Genomic DNA, 17,531 nt, shown 5'->3' on the forward strand with positions numbered 1-17,531 from the left:
GGAGTGTTCTGATTTTCTGAACACAGTTTTGAATGAGCTTAACCGAGCTCAACCAATCCGAACCAGACTTTGTGTTGTTGTTGTGTGTTGTCCGGTTTGATGTGTGTATTTTATGAGCATTGGCGAAATAAGAGTAATATTCTCGGGTGGATAATTTGATACGAATGATAATAAACACAGGCTAACATAAATCGTTGAAGATATTCAAAATGAATTTGTTCAGTGTACTGTTTCACTGTTTTTGATGTGATTAATGTTAGTAGGCCATGTTTCTTGTGTTTCATTATGGTTGACGTTACGAAGAATGTACAAATAGTGCATTTAATAAGTGAGGTGGATGATAATTTGACGTGTTTTTATTGCTAAAGCGAATTCATCTAACATGAAAAGAAAGGTAAATGGTGTAGGTGATGGGACATTTTTTTATATAAGATTCTATTGAGGTTAAGTGGCACGTAGAAGTTCATTTTTTTTTTTAATTTGTATTCTAATAGGCCGAAGAGAATGGAGAAGGTGATGGCACAGTCCCAAAATCACCATTTCCTTTACCTCAGAACTATAATAGAGGTGGAGTTCATACAGGCTGGCAGCCATGGGGAAATATGCGATTTCGAGGTGGAAGAGGAATGTGGAGAGGGCCAAGAGGAATGCCAAACAATCATGGATACTTTCGAGGACCAGGAAGGGGAGGCCCCTACGGATATTATGACCCTTCACAGCAAATGTATCAGGTAATATATATGGATATTTGTTTACTTTAGCAACACCGACTATAGCCAGATGTGAGATTAGGAAGTCAATGTAGAGTATCCACCGGCCACTGAACGCATATTTCACACTTTTATCACTGCCAGTGTTGCGCTATAAACCAATTTTCGACAATGTAATGTAAAAGACTGCCTACAAATATTCGGAAAGTTTCAGAGAAAATATACAAATTCAATCTTCTATCATGATTTTTTGTTTTTAAATTGGGTAATTTGCTGGGAGACATCGTTAGACATAGACCACTCTTACACTAAACCTGGAGTAATTTAAGCTTACATACATACATACATACATACAAATGGCTTTTAAGGAACCCGAAGGTTCATTGCCGCCCTCCCGCCATCGGTCCCTATCCTGTGCAAGATTAATCCAGTCTCTATCATCATATCCCACATCCCTCAAATCGATTTTAATATTATCCTCCCATCTACGTCTCGGCCTCCCCAAAGGTATTTTTCCCTCCGGTCTCCCAACTTACACTCTATATGCATTTCTGGATTCGCCCATACGTGCTACATTCCCTGCCCATCGTAAACGTCTGGATTTAATGTTCCTGATTATGTCGGGTGAAGAATACAATATGTGCAGTTCTGCGTTGTGTAACTTTCTCCATTCTCCTGTAACTTCATCCCTCTTAGCCCCAAATATTTTCCTAAGAACCTTATTCTCAAACACCCTTAACCTATGTTCCTCTCTCAGAGTGAGAGTCCAAGTTTCATTGCTGAGGTCGTGCCAGAGAATCAGTCCTATTCCGAGGCTTATTGTAGGGATTCGTAACAACCCCCAGGCTGGAGGACCACCCCTTATCGGCTGTCCACGACTGCTTATTTAATATATTCACAGCTACTCTCCATATCTGGAGGCCGTCTCCTCTATCCGCAACCTGAGGATGCGCTGTGCCGTGGTGATAGGGACCCACAATACATTACATGCAATACAAGCTTATTAATCAAATATGATTCTACTTAGCCCCTACTGTTTTTTATATGCTTACCTGTATATAATTTCTATTTTATACATATTTCATTGTTATTTTACATCCAGACATCATTAAGAACGATGAATATTACTTAATATCTCCTATCGTTCTTCAAATAGTGTTTATGTGCCATGTTAATTTTCATTTGTTTTCATAAGTTAACAATGATGCACATTAGGAGCAACATATAAGCAATTATTTTCCTCCACAATCCACGTTATACTCACGTTGTTTTGAAATGATTAATCGAAGATGATATGCTTATTGTTTATTACACGCACATTTGTATTTAATTTCTATTCTATACATCTTTTTTCTGTCCCAAAATCATTAAGAATGGTGAATATTATTCATGCTTGTTTCCTGTATTTCTTAAAATGTTATGTGGCATGTTAGTTTTTGTTTGTCGTTATTTATGTATACAATGATGCGTGGGAAAATGTTAGAACACGGACTGCACCTGCCAAAAACAATGCGCCAAAAAAAAAAAAAAAAATTCGTACTCACTCCACATCCTATATTCACATTTGTTTTTCAGTGATTTATTAAAGAATGTACCGGTATTTAAAATACTAATTTAGAAACATGTTACATAAATCATCCTTGTACCAAAAGAGAATGCTCCCCTGGACAAAATTATCGTATAGGCCTATTGTAACGGTCCTCAGCACTCTCTGAAATGATTAACGGGTAAAAAGTGTATCGGAATATGCACCTTCGTGCAGAAGGGAGAGGAAGAAAGCATGTTCGCCAGTAGCCACGGATGCACGCTAGTACATCTCTTATCCGTGGGTAAGAGAAGCGAGCCCGAGGGCGCGGTGTGCTGATGACCACTGATATATTGGCTGCAATATCAATTTAAGAAGCATATTAAAGGAATTATTCTTGCACTAAAATGTAGCCTATGCTACCTGGACAAAAATGATCGTATTTTAATAAAATTATTTAAATACGGTTGCATGTTAAACGAATTATCCTTGAACTAAAAAGGAAGCTCTCTGGACCAAATGATCGTAGTTTAATTATTTCATTACTTCATAAATATACTCTCAAAAATTGTAGTACGCAATTCCAGGACACTATGTCATCACTGCGAAAGCTGCTGTAAACCCACCCAAAATATGTTATATAGGCTATATGAGGTTAAGTTAGGTTAGATTTAGGTGTGTAGCATTATATGAAAGTTACGTTAGGTTAGGTTAGATTAGATTAGATTAGATTAGGTGTGTAGTTTTATATGAGATTATGTTAGGTTAGATTTAGGTGTGTAGCGTTATATGAAACGTTAGGTTAGATTGTGTAGCATTATATGAAAGGTTAGGTTAGGTTAGATTACATGTGTAGTATTACACGGGGTTAAGTTAGGTTAGATTAAATACGTAGCATTATATGTAAGGTTAGGTTAGATTAGGTGTGTAGTATTATCTGAGGTTACGATAGGTTAGATTAGGTGTCTGGTATTCTCAAAGGTTAGGTTAGGTATGTAGTATTATATGAGAGGTTAGATTGGGTTAGGTTTATAGTAATATTTACCATTTATGGTTGTGGTGGATAGAGCAGTGCTGCCCTTTTGTAGAACTCTCATAACAGACGTTGACCTGGGCAAGTTCTCTTTGAGTATGTGCTTGTCAAAGTAGCACTCGAAATGCTCCTTTTGGCCGAACAAAGGCATTGAATACTTGACGAGCAACAAGTTATACTAAATATGTTTATGATTAGTGTAAAACTGGTAGGAACATAAGTAACATTCACCTTTGTTTCCTTTAGCGACACCAAATATAGCCAGATGTGATGAGATAGTAGCGACATCTTGTGACTAACCTTGTAACCTTGTCACAGTCCTTGGTCTCATGTCACTTCATTTACTCACTCTAACCTTGCCACATTCCTCTGCCTCTTGTTACATCTAAACTAGTGCTGAGGTAGTTCCCTATGTACTATGCCTATACGCCTTGCATATATTAATCTGTGACAAGTTAGGTTTGTTAGTTTAGGCTTTTATTACACCTTGGATATACGATAAACTGCATCTCCATAAAAAAAAATCCCTTATAAATTTAACGATTTTCACTTCTGAAATCACCGGAATTACCTCAGCGCTAGTCCCCCCTCATCTAACCCACTCTAACTTTGTTATATTTCTCAGTCTCATGTCACTTAGCTATCTCCTCATGTAATGTAAACTAACCTTTAATTAGTAATATTTGCGAAAATACACGCCGGCGAAAGGTGAAACATAGTGCAACACAATTCCCACTGTGGTGGGAAGACTTACAGGTGGACCTATGTGCATGTTTTCCATCTCTTTCCACTAGCTATTACGTCTTCTGGATTGCAACTTGAGCGATGGGCGTTTGTTTTGGATTTATGCACAATCTTAAAGCTGATTCATTACTAAGTGAGACCTTAACATTGCATTATATTGAAATCAGTTGGATACACAGTATGTCACTATGTCATATGGTGCCATTTACAGTTGCCAAAATCATTGTAGAAAAACGAAAGGGAGTGAGATAAAATATTTCAGGTTCTATCCTCCTCCTCTCTCTCTCTCTCTCTCTCTCTCTCTCTCTCTCTCTCTCTCTCTCTTAGCACCAAATATGTCAGTAACTTCATCATATAACTTGGGACGTTTTTTAAGTTCCTTGAAGAGTGATTTTTCAATAGTCATTGAAGTGAGTCCATTGAGATGATCCTGAGCTGTTGTATTTCTGCAGCAGTCTTTTAGTCTTTTCAAGGCAGAAAAGCTTCTTTCAGCAGAGGCATTTGTAGCTAGCATGGTTAAAATAAATTTAACGAGCTTTGATACTTCAAGTAACGTTTTGCTAAAGTCATTTTGCTCTAGGTACCTATGCAAAGCTGACACAGATTCTAATTTGAAGAAAGTTCAGATGACTAAAATGGGGAATTGATGAGATTTTGAAGAAGACATAGAGGGAAATTAATAGAGTATTCTTGCAATTTATTGAAATTTAAAATACCGAAAATTTGCATGTGATGTAAATCAGAAAATCTTGGGCATGCTTTTATAAAGGGGCAGTGGCAAAATGACGTCAAAAAGAAAACTCATACTGTATTCTCTTCTACACTCTTATTCTTCTTCGTCTTTCTTCACAGTCTGCAACTTTATTTCTACTATCTAATTTTATATCTACATTACATACATTTTCATTAACACAACTTATCTTGCTGGAGGTGAGACTCGAAACACGGTCCTTTACTTCTATGCTCCACAACCTTAACCATTAGGCTATGCGAACACTTATGAACATGATGCGTGAAACTTATACAAAAGATGAACCGAATTTCAAAACTCCAACTACATGTCATATATTATGTCACGCATTATAGCCTATTATATCTTAAGGAGGAAGACATTTCCCTCCAGCACATAACACACAATACCAAAATCCGCTACCTTAGAAACCACGAAAATCATCACAAAACAGACAATTCTAAATAATAACTTTAACAGGAAACCTTTACATACCGAAAACTTAACATTTTTTTTTTAAGTTAATATTTGTATACCGGTATGTATTTTTCTGTATGTGATTTGATCCTGGTTGAGTGGAAGAAAAGGCCTGATGGCTTTAACCCTGCCAGGGAAAATAAAACTATTATTATTAACGTCATTTTCCTGCAGTAAATCCAAACACCACTCGCTAAATAACAACATATCCCACTATTCTACAATTGATCTATTCACATATACAAATATACACTCTTAATGCCTAATTTTCGATTTTAAAAAAAACACATACGATGCACACTGACCTTAGAAAAATGCACACATTCACTAGACCTACCTGTATCCACCCTAGAAAATAACTTAGCGTTATAAATCAATGTTCCTTCCACTGCAGACATGACGAAAACAACCGACGCCATCATTCTTAATTTTCGATTAATACACATACACCTAAACTGAGCTGTAACCTTAGAAAATGCACACATTCGCTAGGTATCCATCCTAGAAAATAACTTAGCATTATGAACCGATGTTACTCCCACTGCAGACATGACGAAAACAACTGACGCCATCACATTGGCTTAAAGAATTTAGCGTTCTAAGCCATGTTACCATACCTGCAAGATCCCATGACGACAACTGATGTCATCACATACAATGCCTACCGACATGTTCCACCATTAGAAAAGCAAATTTTGTACAGGAAAAGGAGGCCCATTATTGTCTCAAAATAGTACTGCACATTACAAACCACTTCTCTCGCCTGACTTGTAAGGGGAGCACTTTTTCCGTTACTTCTAGACTTGCTGTCCCTTGTAGCACTCCTTTCTCCCTCTGAGCCCATAATTCGTTTTGTACCGCTAACTGCAGAAGTGCTGCCTTTCAACATTATATAAGTGAAACACATGGACACTGTAAATTGCATTAGATATACACTCACAACTAAATTAAATTTAAAATTAAACTCAAAATAATTCTACCTTCATCAACAACTAAATACTCGTATCTACGAAAACAATAACCATGATATAACACCAATACTTGCTGTAACACAATAACGAAGATTCAACACTTCCGAACAAAACAACTGGCTACCATGTGCTCGCTACAAAACAGTTAGCAACATCGACCTGTCACCATGTACTCTGATTGGCTAGTTTGAGTAGTTGCCATAGTGATGCTTTGAAGCCACTGAACTATCAATACCTTTTTAGTTTTGTATAGACTGTAGATCACTGGCTAAAAAGAAACTGCCTACTGAAGGATGCACTGGAAGGAATGGTGAACAGGAAAAAAGTTAGGGACAGAAGAAGTTATCAGATGATAGAAAACATTAAGTAAGATATTATAAAGATCGTATATGGAGACGAAGAGGGGGCTGAAGAGAAGGAAGATTGGAGAATGCTGGGTTTACACAGTAGAACCTTCTCTTGGACAGAAAACTATGAATGAATGAAGCCTATATCGAGTTAACATAAAACATATAAATATTAAGAAAATGTCTTTACATGCTCACATTTGTTTTTCCATGTATATTTCGAATATTGTTCTTTGCTGCTTTCAAAAGCGGCACAAATGTGTGTTTGCCCGGGAACTGAGACAGTGTTTAAAATTCTGGGATAATTCCATGAAAGCTGGACGGGTGGCAACCCTACATTCATGATATAAGCTAACCATAATTTGAGTACATCGCCACTTCTGTGACTCAACAGTGCAAATGGTCCAGGTTCAATACCCAGTCAGATCGTGATGGAATTTATGGTGGACAAAGCAAACATGTGAAGGGTTTCTCTGAGGGTACTCCCATTTTCCTCTTCCATTCCATCAACAATTTCCACCTTCCTTCATTTCACCTATCGTCTGTAATAATTAAAAATAGGCTGGTGTGAAATTTTTGTGGTAGTACATGTTCCGATACTGATACAGGAAAAGCTTGGATACCCTGACTCAAGACAGGATAGCTCATCTGTCAACATAGAATTCACAAATGCTACTCGTCGGACTTAAACAATTATCGCATAGGCATATATATATATATATATATATATATATACACATATACATACATACATACACAGACACACATACACATACATACATACATACATACATACACGAGGGTTGTGGCAAAAGTCATGGCAACTATTTTTTTTGTGAGAATTCGAACATGAGTGGAAAATGTGAAATATACAGATGAAAGGACAAGGAAAGGAGGAAATGTATGGACATTTAAAAAATGCCAACATTTTGCTCCTCATGTTTATTATGGTTGTTGCCATAACATTACAAGGTTCCTTGCCAGAATCATTACAGCACACATACCTGTTCTAAAGGCCCTCAAAGTAGCTACCCACCTCCCGACAGCTTTTACCAACTCTCTGTGGCATTCTCTGGTATTTATCCCATGGAGAACAGCTATTTTGATATACGAGCATTGTTCAACACGGATTACATCCATCCTGCATGGCACTACACTGACAAATGATTTAACGTTTCTGTTCTATTACAGACAAGCACAGAGCCATTTGTTTTGTGGACACACACTATGACTGCACGGCTTCCGTGCGACATGTGATATTTTGTGATATCAACTCTTACCTTTGAAAAAAATAGTTGCCATGACTTATGTCCCAACTCTCATATAATATATCTGTGGCTCATAGTCTTGTCACAGTCTAGTATATACAGTCATGAAGATCAATACATAGTGAATATATATCCATAGATAGTTGCTAACCACTAGGATCGCTACTATCGCCTCATCACAGACAGTCTATTGTTCCTAATACCCTCAACAGCTCAAGCTTCATGACTATGTACTAGACTGTGGTCTTATTACAGTATTTGAATTTCTGTCGTGTTTTGTTTCATCACGAATCTCGGGTGCAGGGGAAGATGTATTCTGCGCCAAAACTGAAACAGAGTTTGTTTTCGAGTAAAGGAATATTAAGATGATCTATATATAATGTTACAACTGATAGGAGCCAAGTAAACTGTTATCCAGCTTGCAGCGGGATTGAAATCCTGGCTCATGTATTTGATTTCTGCAAAAATGGGTGAACTTCTCAATAACAGGTACCATAAAGTTCGCAGTTCCATTGCAAGCTGTTTTAGAAATGCTAAAAAATTATGAGGTACCTATGTGGCGAAGTAGTTTGTGTACGCTATTAGTTTTGAATAAGTAATCATATAATATGCACAAAAACTGTCACAATTGAAACACATTTCATTTTTTATGTTTCTTATAATACGAAGTACAAGTTTCATGATCATTAATATTTTTGAAACAGTGATTATAGAAAAACACATTTTATTTGAAAAGTGAGTAAATAAATTACGATTTCTTGAAACCAAGTTCAAAATTAAAACTAAGAACAATATTATTGAGAAATCTCCCTCTTTGTCTCTTCCTCATCATCATTGTGGTCGTCATTATCATCATCATCATCATCATCACCATTGTCATCCATTAAAGGACCGTCTTGCACCCTTTTTATAATTCAGTGTTCTTTTTGGGTCTGGGCTGACAGAGAGGCTGAATCTCAGTTGGCTGATGTAACACGACCTCAAGGCCATGTAATGAGCGTGTATGTTGCAGTTTAGTTCTGCTGTTGCCTTCATCGTGCAGTGTGATAAATCTCCTAAAGATCAAGATATGTCGTTATTTTAGTGTTAATAAAATTCTTTCATGAAATTTTAGTATGTGTGTGTGTATTATATTAGATTGTTGAACTATTGAAATGTTAGCCGAAAGTTAATGAAGAACAAAGTCCCTGAGTTCCATATCCTAGTTGACAGACAGACAACTTGTTCTTAGATTAAGGAAAATGAGATTGCTAAATGCTACAATATTGCAAAGCTAATAAATGTTTTAACAGAACAGAAACTTATGAAATTGGTACATTATTGGAACATTGTCCAAAGAAATCTCCATGTCGTGTTTTACAGGAAGTAGGCTTTTTAAAAACCTCAGCCCTTATGGCTACCAAATTTTTAATGGACTGAAACCTTACAGAATGGCTATAGTCCAAGAATTACTGCTGCATTACGTAAGTTGAGTAAATTTCTGTAATTGGGTTTAACAGAATATTGTTGACGGTATTGTTGAGCCATTTTTTTTAAATAATTTTCTCTGGTGAAGCATGGTTGCATTCACATACATCAGAGGCAGGCAAAATGTAAGGAGCAACTGATGCAGCCTGCATGACAACAAAATAACAGGGTGGGGAGAACAAGAAATACCACACTGATATTTACGGTTGGTTTTGTTTTTCGAATGGGGGGGGGGGGTAGCCTGACGTCACTGTGATGATCACAGAGTTTGTTTTGTGTTGCAACACACATTTTGTTCGCCTGTGATTTACTTGATCATATTGCGGCTTTTTTATAGCACGCGATGCAGAAATTTCCAACCACAATTTCTCTGAGTTCTCCAGTGCGGGAATCTGTGACATGTTAGGTTAGATTAGCCTAGTTTAGGCTTTTCATATGTCTTGTATATACGAATCTGTGAAAGGTTAGGTTAGGTTAGTTAAGGTTTTTGGTATGCCTTACATATTATACGAATCTGTGGCAGGTTAGATTAGGTTAGTTTAGGCTTTTTGTATGCTTTGCATATACAGTACTAAATGAAGTGAAATATGCGTTTCGTTATATTTTGAAGTGTTCTACTTATTTATTTAACATGTTAAATAATCACTTTTAGATTATCTACACCGATCAATTCTTTCCAATTTTTTCCTGTTTTCTGATATATTTTCAAGCCAACTGACGTCCTATACGGATTCTTCATATTCCAAACTACATTCCGTTTGAAAATTAGATCACTTTCCCACTTTTTTCGTCAAAAAAACCTTCAGTGTCGTGTGCTGAAAAAAATCGCATTGCTTCATGAAACAATAAATACGTACTAGAGCACAGATAATCCCAAATAATAAATATAGAAATATATTCTTATACAGTATGAGGACGATAGCTCAGATAGTAAGAGCACTCAGTGTGCCAAGCTGAAGGTCCTGAGTTCGATTCCTGATGCCAGAACGAATTTTTGTCCATTAATAAGTATCTACGTGGATGAATACATAATACTACACAATATTCAATAGAGGACGGCAAGGTCCTCATATAAGAATATAAAAATTATGGTTTATTTAACGACGTTCGCAACTGCCGATGTTATATCAGCATTGCCGATGTGTCGGAATTTTGTCCCGCATTAGTTTTTTTACATGCCACTAAATCTAGTGACATGTGCCTGTCGCATTTAAACTATATATATATATATATATATATATATATAGGATATGCGTGTGTGTTAACATTGATTCAAAAACTGTTGTTGAAATGGCCATAAAGTCATTAAAAATATATGCTCCTGCATATATGACTTATATGTCTAAAATGCAGGTAGTAGGCCGTCGATGATACAAAGAAGAAGAGTTCGGCTGGCACTGTGGATTGGATCTCGGCATAGCTCAGATGGTAAAAGCACTCAGCTCGCAAAGTGGAGGGTCCTGGGTTCGATTCCCGATGCCAGAACGAATTTTTCTCCATTAATAAGTAATAAATAAATAAGCCCAAGTAATAAGCTTACACATGGTTCCATTGCATGACTGAATGGGTTTATATTTTATATTTTATGAAGCGCATGCTATTATTATTATTTTTTAAAGAAAGTTTATTATACAATTATGTACAATACAATTGTGCTTAAAAGTTATGCTATTATTAATAAAAGTTATATGTGTTGAACTACACTGGAGGGTTAATGTGTTACCTCTCAAATAGTTCAAACAGTTTTTGGTAAGAAATAACACATTCACTTCACTGACCATAGACATCACGCACAACACAGTAAATATCTAATATGTTATACGAATCAGCTGAATGAGGAAAAAGAAAAGAGTGGGGAATGCTCATTTGTACTGCCACAAACTTGTCTCTGGCAGAGACTAGGCTACTTAACACAATATCCACATTGTTAAAAATTTAATATTTTTTCATGTTATAAGTAGAATTTTTTGCATACCACTTACTTTAGCATTGTCTACAAGTGTGCAAAACTACTGTCCAGTATTTGATAAAACTGCCTTACTGAATTACTGCTGTCATGCTACTTAAATTCCTACCGAAGTCGGAACTATAAGTTGTTTTAACATCACATAAGAAACTAGGTACATGTAGAGTCCACAATTAAAATGAACCTAGCCATTGGCGTAGCTCTGTCGGCTAAGGGGCTTGCCTACTGATCAGAAGTTGCATTCAGGCGCGGGTTTGATTCCTGCTTGGGCTGATTACGTGGTTGGGTTTTTCCGAGGTTTTCCCCAACTGTAAGACAAATGTCAGGTAATCTATGGCGAATGCCCGGCCTCATTTCGCCAAATACCATCTCGCGATCACCAATCCCATCGACGCTAAATAACCTCGTAGTTGATACAGCGTTGTTAAATAACAAAGTTAAAAAAAATGAACCTAGGAGTATATTACAGTGCAGTATGTTTACATACGCAAGAAGAGGTTTGCATTAAGCGCTACTGTCTTGTCACTCTGGTATGTTTGTAAACAAACAATGCTACAAAATCAAAACAAACACTCTGTTCAAATACTTATGAAATAAAGCCAGTATTTAAAACTAGTTTGTTCATTTTTTTTTTTCAGAAACTAAGCATTTTCCGTAAAATTTCCCCATAAGAAATTGTTCTTGTGTTTTATCCAGGAGCACATTCACGCATTTTCCAAACATACATTTAAGACTCACCCTGTACGAACCTACGTAAAATCTAGACATGTGACAATTATGATGTATTCATAGCTAGTGTAGAAGGAAAAATGAGAGGCCATTAGGCCAATAGATGTTGATATTATGCTAGGAGTTATGAACAGCAGTCAAAGGCTTTCATGTTATGGACGGAACTATATAAATCCTATATTGTGTTTCAGCCTGGATACTATCACAATCCAAAATGGAACCAGCCACCACTTCCACCACCTCTGCCTTTTGTGCAAGTAGATCAGAATAACCAACATCAACAGCAGCCTAACCTTCCAGAGAATCAAGACCAAGATACTAGTGTAAGTAGCGTAATGTCATCTTTAATCTGTTTTCGTCCCTTTCCTTGTTGAATATGGAGCTGACATCAGTATTGAGAATCTGCAGAAGTTGAGTATTTGAGTTGTTTTAAATTTTTTTAACTATAGTTCTATGGTTTGCTATATGGGGAAAATGTTTGCTTGGCAGAAGCTGTACATTTTTATGTTATGATAATTTTAAACTTTAGGAGCTATTAGAGTAGAACTAGCCACTAGTAGTAGATGGCTGAGAAGTATAGTTCTCCCTCAGCATCCATGCTTTCTTTATTTTTATCTGTGCTGGTCGCCAGAATGCTAAATTTTAAAATTCTGAAATCTAATCATTCCATTTCATAATGCCTAAAAAAATAATACCATTTACAAAAAAATATAATATCAGGAGAAGTTCAAACAGATCATGAATCATATATCAAACAGTTAATGACAACTCAAAGTAAATCATCATGAGTGTGTGTTCATGCATGTGCATTCTCTCTTCCTCTTTCCATCTTGCTCTCTCACTGCCTCTCTTTTCATCCCCTTTCTCTCCTGTTTCTCCCTCTCTTTGTCCCTTCCTCTCTGTCCCTACTTTCTCCAAGTGCCTCTTCTTCTCTCCCTTTCTTCCTCTTTCTACCACTTCCTCTGCCTTTCTCTCCCTCTCACCATCTTTCTCCTTTGCACCCTCCCTCTCTTTTTGTCTGTCTCAGAAAATGACATTGACAATTGTTCCATGCTCTTCTTTAACAATATCCGATTTGTAGAGGGAGTTCTGAAGCTCGTTTTGTTATTTTCATGAAATATGGATATATACTTTTGTGCGAGATCGTGCGTATTTGCTTGGTTTCTGCACAAAACCAATCCGCGGAAAGTCTAAAATTCCACATTCAGTATTCCCAACCTAACACACACACAACAATTTCCCTCTTCTTACCGCTTAAGTGACATATTGATTTTACTGATTTAGGCTTTTAACATATTATTTTTAGAGACGTTCAATATAGTAATAATTATAAATTGGAAACTTACCATTGAAATTTCACCTAAATTGCACTGTTAATTATTGTTTTTAAATATTTGCAAAAATTAAGTAAACTCTACAACTCCACTAAAGTTACTGCATTCGTGATGCAAGTAACATTAAGGAAGCCGTGAAAAAATCAACAAGATTCCAGACTCATCATAGACTGGGGGAAAAAAAAGACAGACATATATCACGGCCTGCTGGAGTATAGTAAACACAGAAAACATTTTAAAGCAACAATGTTGAAGATAGATATTTTTGTTTTGAAAATTTTCCATCATTGAACAGAAACCAAGATGGAGATTTCATTGCAACTAATTAGAAATTCCTCTTTCAGGTATGTAATAAACGATCTTCGCACAAAATAATGTACGATACACGAGCGGTATGTTTTCTTTCAATTCTCGGAAATTAAAAAAGCTCAACTACGTTTTGCTTTTTCAAACTTTTCCTCGAACATGAAAACTTCAACATACCACTCTTGTAACGCATATTACTATTGTCATTATAAAGTAAATATTTTTGTTTTCACTGTAATAAATGTTTTTTTTATGCATTAAGTTCTTCTTTTTTTATTTAGGGTGCGTGCAGCATAGATGGCAATTTAGAGCAGGTAAAATTTTTGTATATACTGTAGTTGTATTTTACTTCTTTTTATTGTGATTTAAGTTTTATGAACATTTTCACATTACGATCTAATTAGCTGTGATTACTTAAACAGTATTCTTTTCCTAAAGTACTGAATGCGAAATTCATAGTTGCTACAGAATTCTAAATTTGTAGGTTCTGGAATTTGATCTTTTCTCTCTGTCTCTTGCTCTCTCTCTCACATATACATACACACAGTGTGGATAGAAATCACAGGATACCAGTTCAGAAAATCTGAAAATGTCACCCCTTCTGTGATGTCTGAATTCACTGTTTGTAAAGTGGATGGGTAAGAGAAAGCATAGCTTGATGTGGGCAGTGATTTGCTGTAGTACGAATAAACATTACGAGTTAGCAGATTTTGAAGGCGAGATGGTAATGGTACCCCATGTGTGAATGACTCCATCATCAGAGGTGTGCAGAAATTGCACTATCTCTGTTCTACAGTATCAGTAGCATTTCGGGAATATGTCATTTCTTGAATGAGATTACATCATGAACAGCACTGTGGATAGAAGAAGATGGATGAATGTGACTGTTGATATCTGTTTTGTATGGTTGCAACTAACTGGGGAATGACAGTTGTGCAGATCAACGCTTACTTCGAGGGAAGTGCAACTACATTGAGACTGCCAGAGGTTTGGTGATAGCATGGAAGTTTTTCATCTAGCACTAGTTGAGACCTGTGGTACATATCCGTGCATCTCTGAATGGTCCAAGTGTATGTCCATACCTAACTGACTTTTTTTTTAACTTGGTTATTTAACGATGCTGTATCAACTATGAGGTTATTTAGCGTCAATGAGATTGGTGATAGCGAGATGATATTTGGCGAGATGAGGCCGAGGATTCACCATAAATTACCTGACATTTGCCTTATGGTTGGGGAAAACCTCGGAAGAAACCCAACCAAGTAATCAGCACAAGCGAGAATTGAACCCGAGCCTGAGCACAACTCCGGATCGGCAGGCAAGCGCCTTAACCGACCGAGCTATGCTGGTGGCTTAACTGACCATCTGAATTCTTTCACGGTCGTCATCAATTCTTAGGCCATCTGAATTCTTTCAGGGTCATCATAAATTCTTAGATCAATGAGATTTTTCAGGACAAGGACATGGCTAGAAGATCATTCTGCAGATCTTCTCACCATAAAATGGCCGCCGTTTTCACCAGATATGAAGATTGTAGAAAATCTGCATCAAGTATATCCACTACCACTATCTTTCATAATCTGTTAAGTCCTGGCATTTATCCCTACTGCCAGCAAATTTCTGTCTTCGTCAAGCTGTACTGTCCTCCTACAGATATACCTGCAAAGTGATGGTGGGTTCATGCACTAATGAGAAAAGAGACAGCTTACAGCTTTGCATTTCCCGAAACCCAGGTGTCCTATAATTTCTGTCCACTTAGTCTACATATGACCTCGACATATCTGACCCTATGGAAGAAAGCTTATATACATCTCCTTCCTAAAAATAATAATCCTTTAAACCCAACGATTATCATCCTATAAGCATCTTGCCCACCCTGTCAAAAGCATTGGAACACATTGTTCACAAACATTTGACGGACTTCTTGAATGAACACAATTTACAAGATGAGTATCAGACAGGCTTCAGAACTGGATATAGCACAAATACAGCATTACTTAAAGTTGTGGAAGACATATGGGAAGCCTCCAATAAACAAAAACTGACCATTTTGACACTTCTTGATTTCAGGAAAGTCTTTGACTCATTTGACATAGATCTGTTTCTATGCAAGCTCTGAGTCCTTAACCAATCAGAAAATTCAGTTTTGTGTTTTCTTCCTACCTTCAAGTATGCCAACAATGTGTGCTAGTCTGTAACCGAGTTTCTTCGTGGTGTATTATGGGTGCAGGTGTACCACAGAGTTCGGTTCTTGGACATCTACGTTTTACATAAATTACATATTACAATCTATTAAACACATCCTATTTGCTGATGACGTACAAATATATATAAGTTGGAATACTCAAATCACACACATATGTAAAATATTTTTTATGAAAAAATTTATACTCTACAAAAAAAAAAAAAAAAAGAGTCCGAAATTTCCTTCTGTTGGCTTTCAAGAAGAATTTAGTACAGTCGCCCTTGATGCCTCATTTTGATTACTGTGATACGCTCTTCACTGACCTTAACATGGGACTGACGGAAAAAACTAGAGTGTGTTCATAATGCATGTGTTCGATTTATTTGCAACATCTGTAGATCTGACCAGATCTTACTTTCACTAAATATGCTGTCCTGAGTCATCTCAAAGAGCGAAGAACTATTCACTCTCTTACGTTTCTCTTCAATATTCTTCAGAACTCTAACCCTAGCTTCTTGTTTTCAACATTTGTCCTCATATCACTCAATAGATACTCACTCACAACACCATATCACACTCTCCATTCCTAAACACAGAACATTTCTACTCTTCATCTTTCATCATTTCTGCAGCTCATCTCTGGAACTGTCTACCACAGCATGTCAGAGACTGTTGGATATTATCTATTTAAAAAATAAACTAAAATTGTACTTCTCCGATTCATATTCCTTTCAATTATATAAGCCCTTTTCTCTGGAACAGGTTTGTAAATAATATCTTTTTCTTCCTTTCCTGTTCACCAACACTGAACTGTCTTGACCACCAGATGAATTTGTCATAGCTTTTTATTGTGGCTTTTATTTAAATTTAGTTTTCCCCCCCCCCCCCCCCATTACATTTGTTGTATGCTTCCTTATATTTTCCCTGTTAACTATTTGTACTAATTAACATGCTTATGGTATTATTTTCAGTTTGTACAGAGTCAACTCTTGTTTTGTTCTTAATTTCTGTAATATGTTAGTTAGTATTTTATTCTTTCACTTTTTGTTAAATTTCACTGCTTGTGTACTTTGTGACCTGGTAGAGTGTAAGAGAAGGCCCTATGGCCTTAACTCTGTTAGTATAAATAAATAAATGAAATAATGAATGAATATGGTGGATGTGATTGGAGGATGAGTATTTTCGCTCCTTTCCTCCCTTTTTCACTCCACCAGCACTCTCCATTTCACTTCAATTTTCTCATTATTTCATTTTGTAAAATGTATGCACTTTGTGGCATTCAGACTTAAATGATACTAGATGGCTAGCTGCATACTTATTGTTCATGATGATGGACTGGTGCTGATTTGGGATCCCAAGATAAGACCAAATTCTTTATCAAGGTTTTGTCTAGTAACTGTTGGGGAACTATTTGCGTCTATCTCTGTGGTAACTCCAAGACTGATCAGTAAGGCTAGGATTTGTATGTAATTACATGTTTTTTCCCTTTGCATATACATAACTAAAAATGATAAATGTTCACGAATTAGAACTTTACCCACCTTATATGAAAATTTATCATTACATATTTTACATATTTGATAATAATTACATATTTTTACTTTCTTTTATGTAAAACTACATATTCTGTCTCTTAATTAAAATAAAAATGTTGTAAGAGCAATATGATTTAAAACGGTCTGTATGGCAATATTTGTTCACATTAGAAACTGTGGTACCTGACACTGAAACGGATTTTT

General features: G+C 36.4%; 1 protein-coding gene across 2 annotated transcripts in view; it reads left to right on the top strand.

Annotated features, from left to right (window-relative positions):
* Nucleotides 1–34: 34 nt before the first annotated feature.
* Nucleotides 35–17,531, top strand: part of LOC138701364 (DNA ligase 1-like) — a 60,278-nt gene continuing 42,781 nt past the window's right edge. Inside the window, exons 1-4 of one of the 2 annotated variants that reach the window (XM_069828185.1) lie at nucleotides 35–394; nucleotides 495–731; nucleotides 12,159–12,290; nucleotides 13,889–13,921. In XM_069828185.1, coding sequence (XP_069684286.1) covers nucleotides 383–394; nucleotides 495–731; nucleotides 12,159–12,290; nucleotides 13,889–13,921 — 414 coding nt within the window. In that variant the 5' untranslated portion in view covers nucleotides 35–382. The remainder of the gene's footprint in view (nucleotides 395–494; nucleotides 732–12,158; nucleotides 12,291–13,888; nucleotides 13,922–17,531) is intronic. The other variant, XM_069828186.1, reaches the window with a different exon arrangement.

Source organism: Periplaneta americana, chromosome 6 (genome assembly GCF_040183065.1).
Source record: "Periplaneta americana isolate PAMFEO1 chromosome 6, P.americana_PAMFEO1_priV1, whole genome shotgun sequence".
Lineage (NCBI taxonomy): Eukaryota > Metazoa > Arthropoda > Insecta > Blattodea > Blattidae > Periplaneta > Periplaneta americana.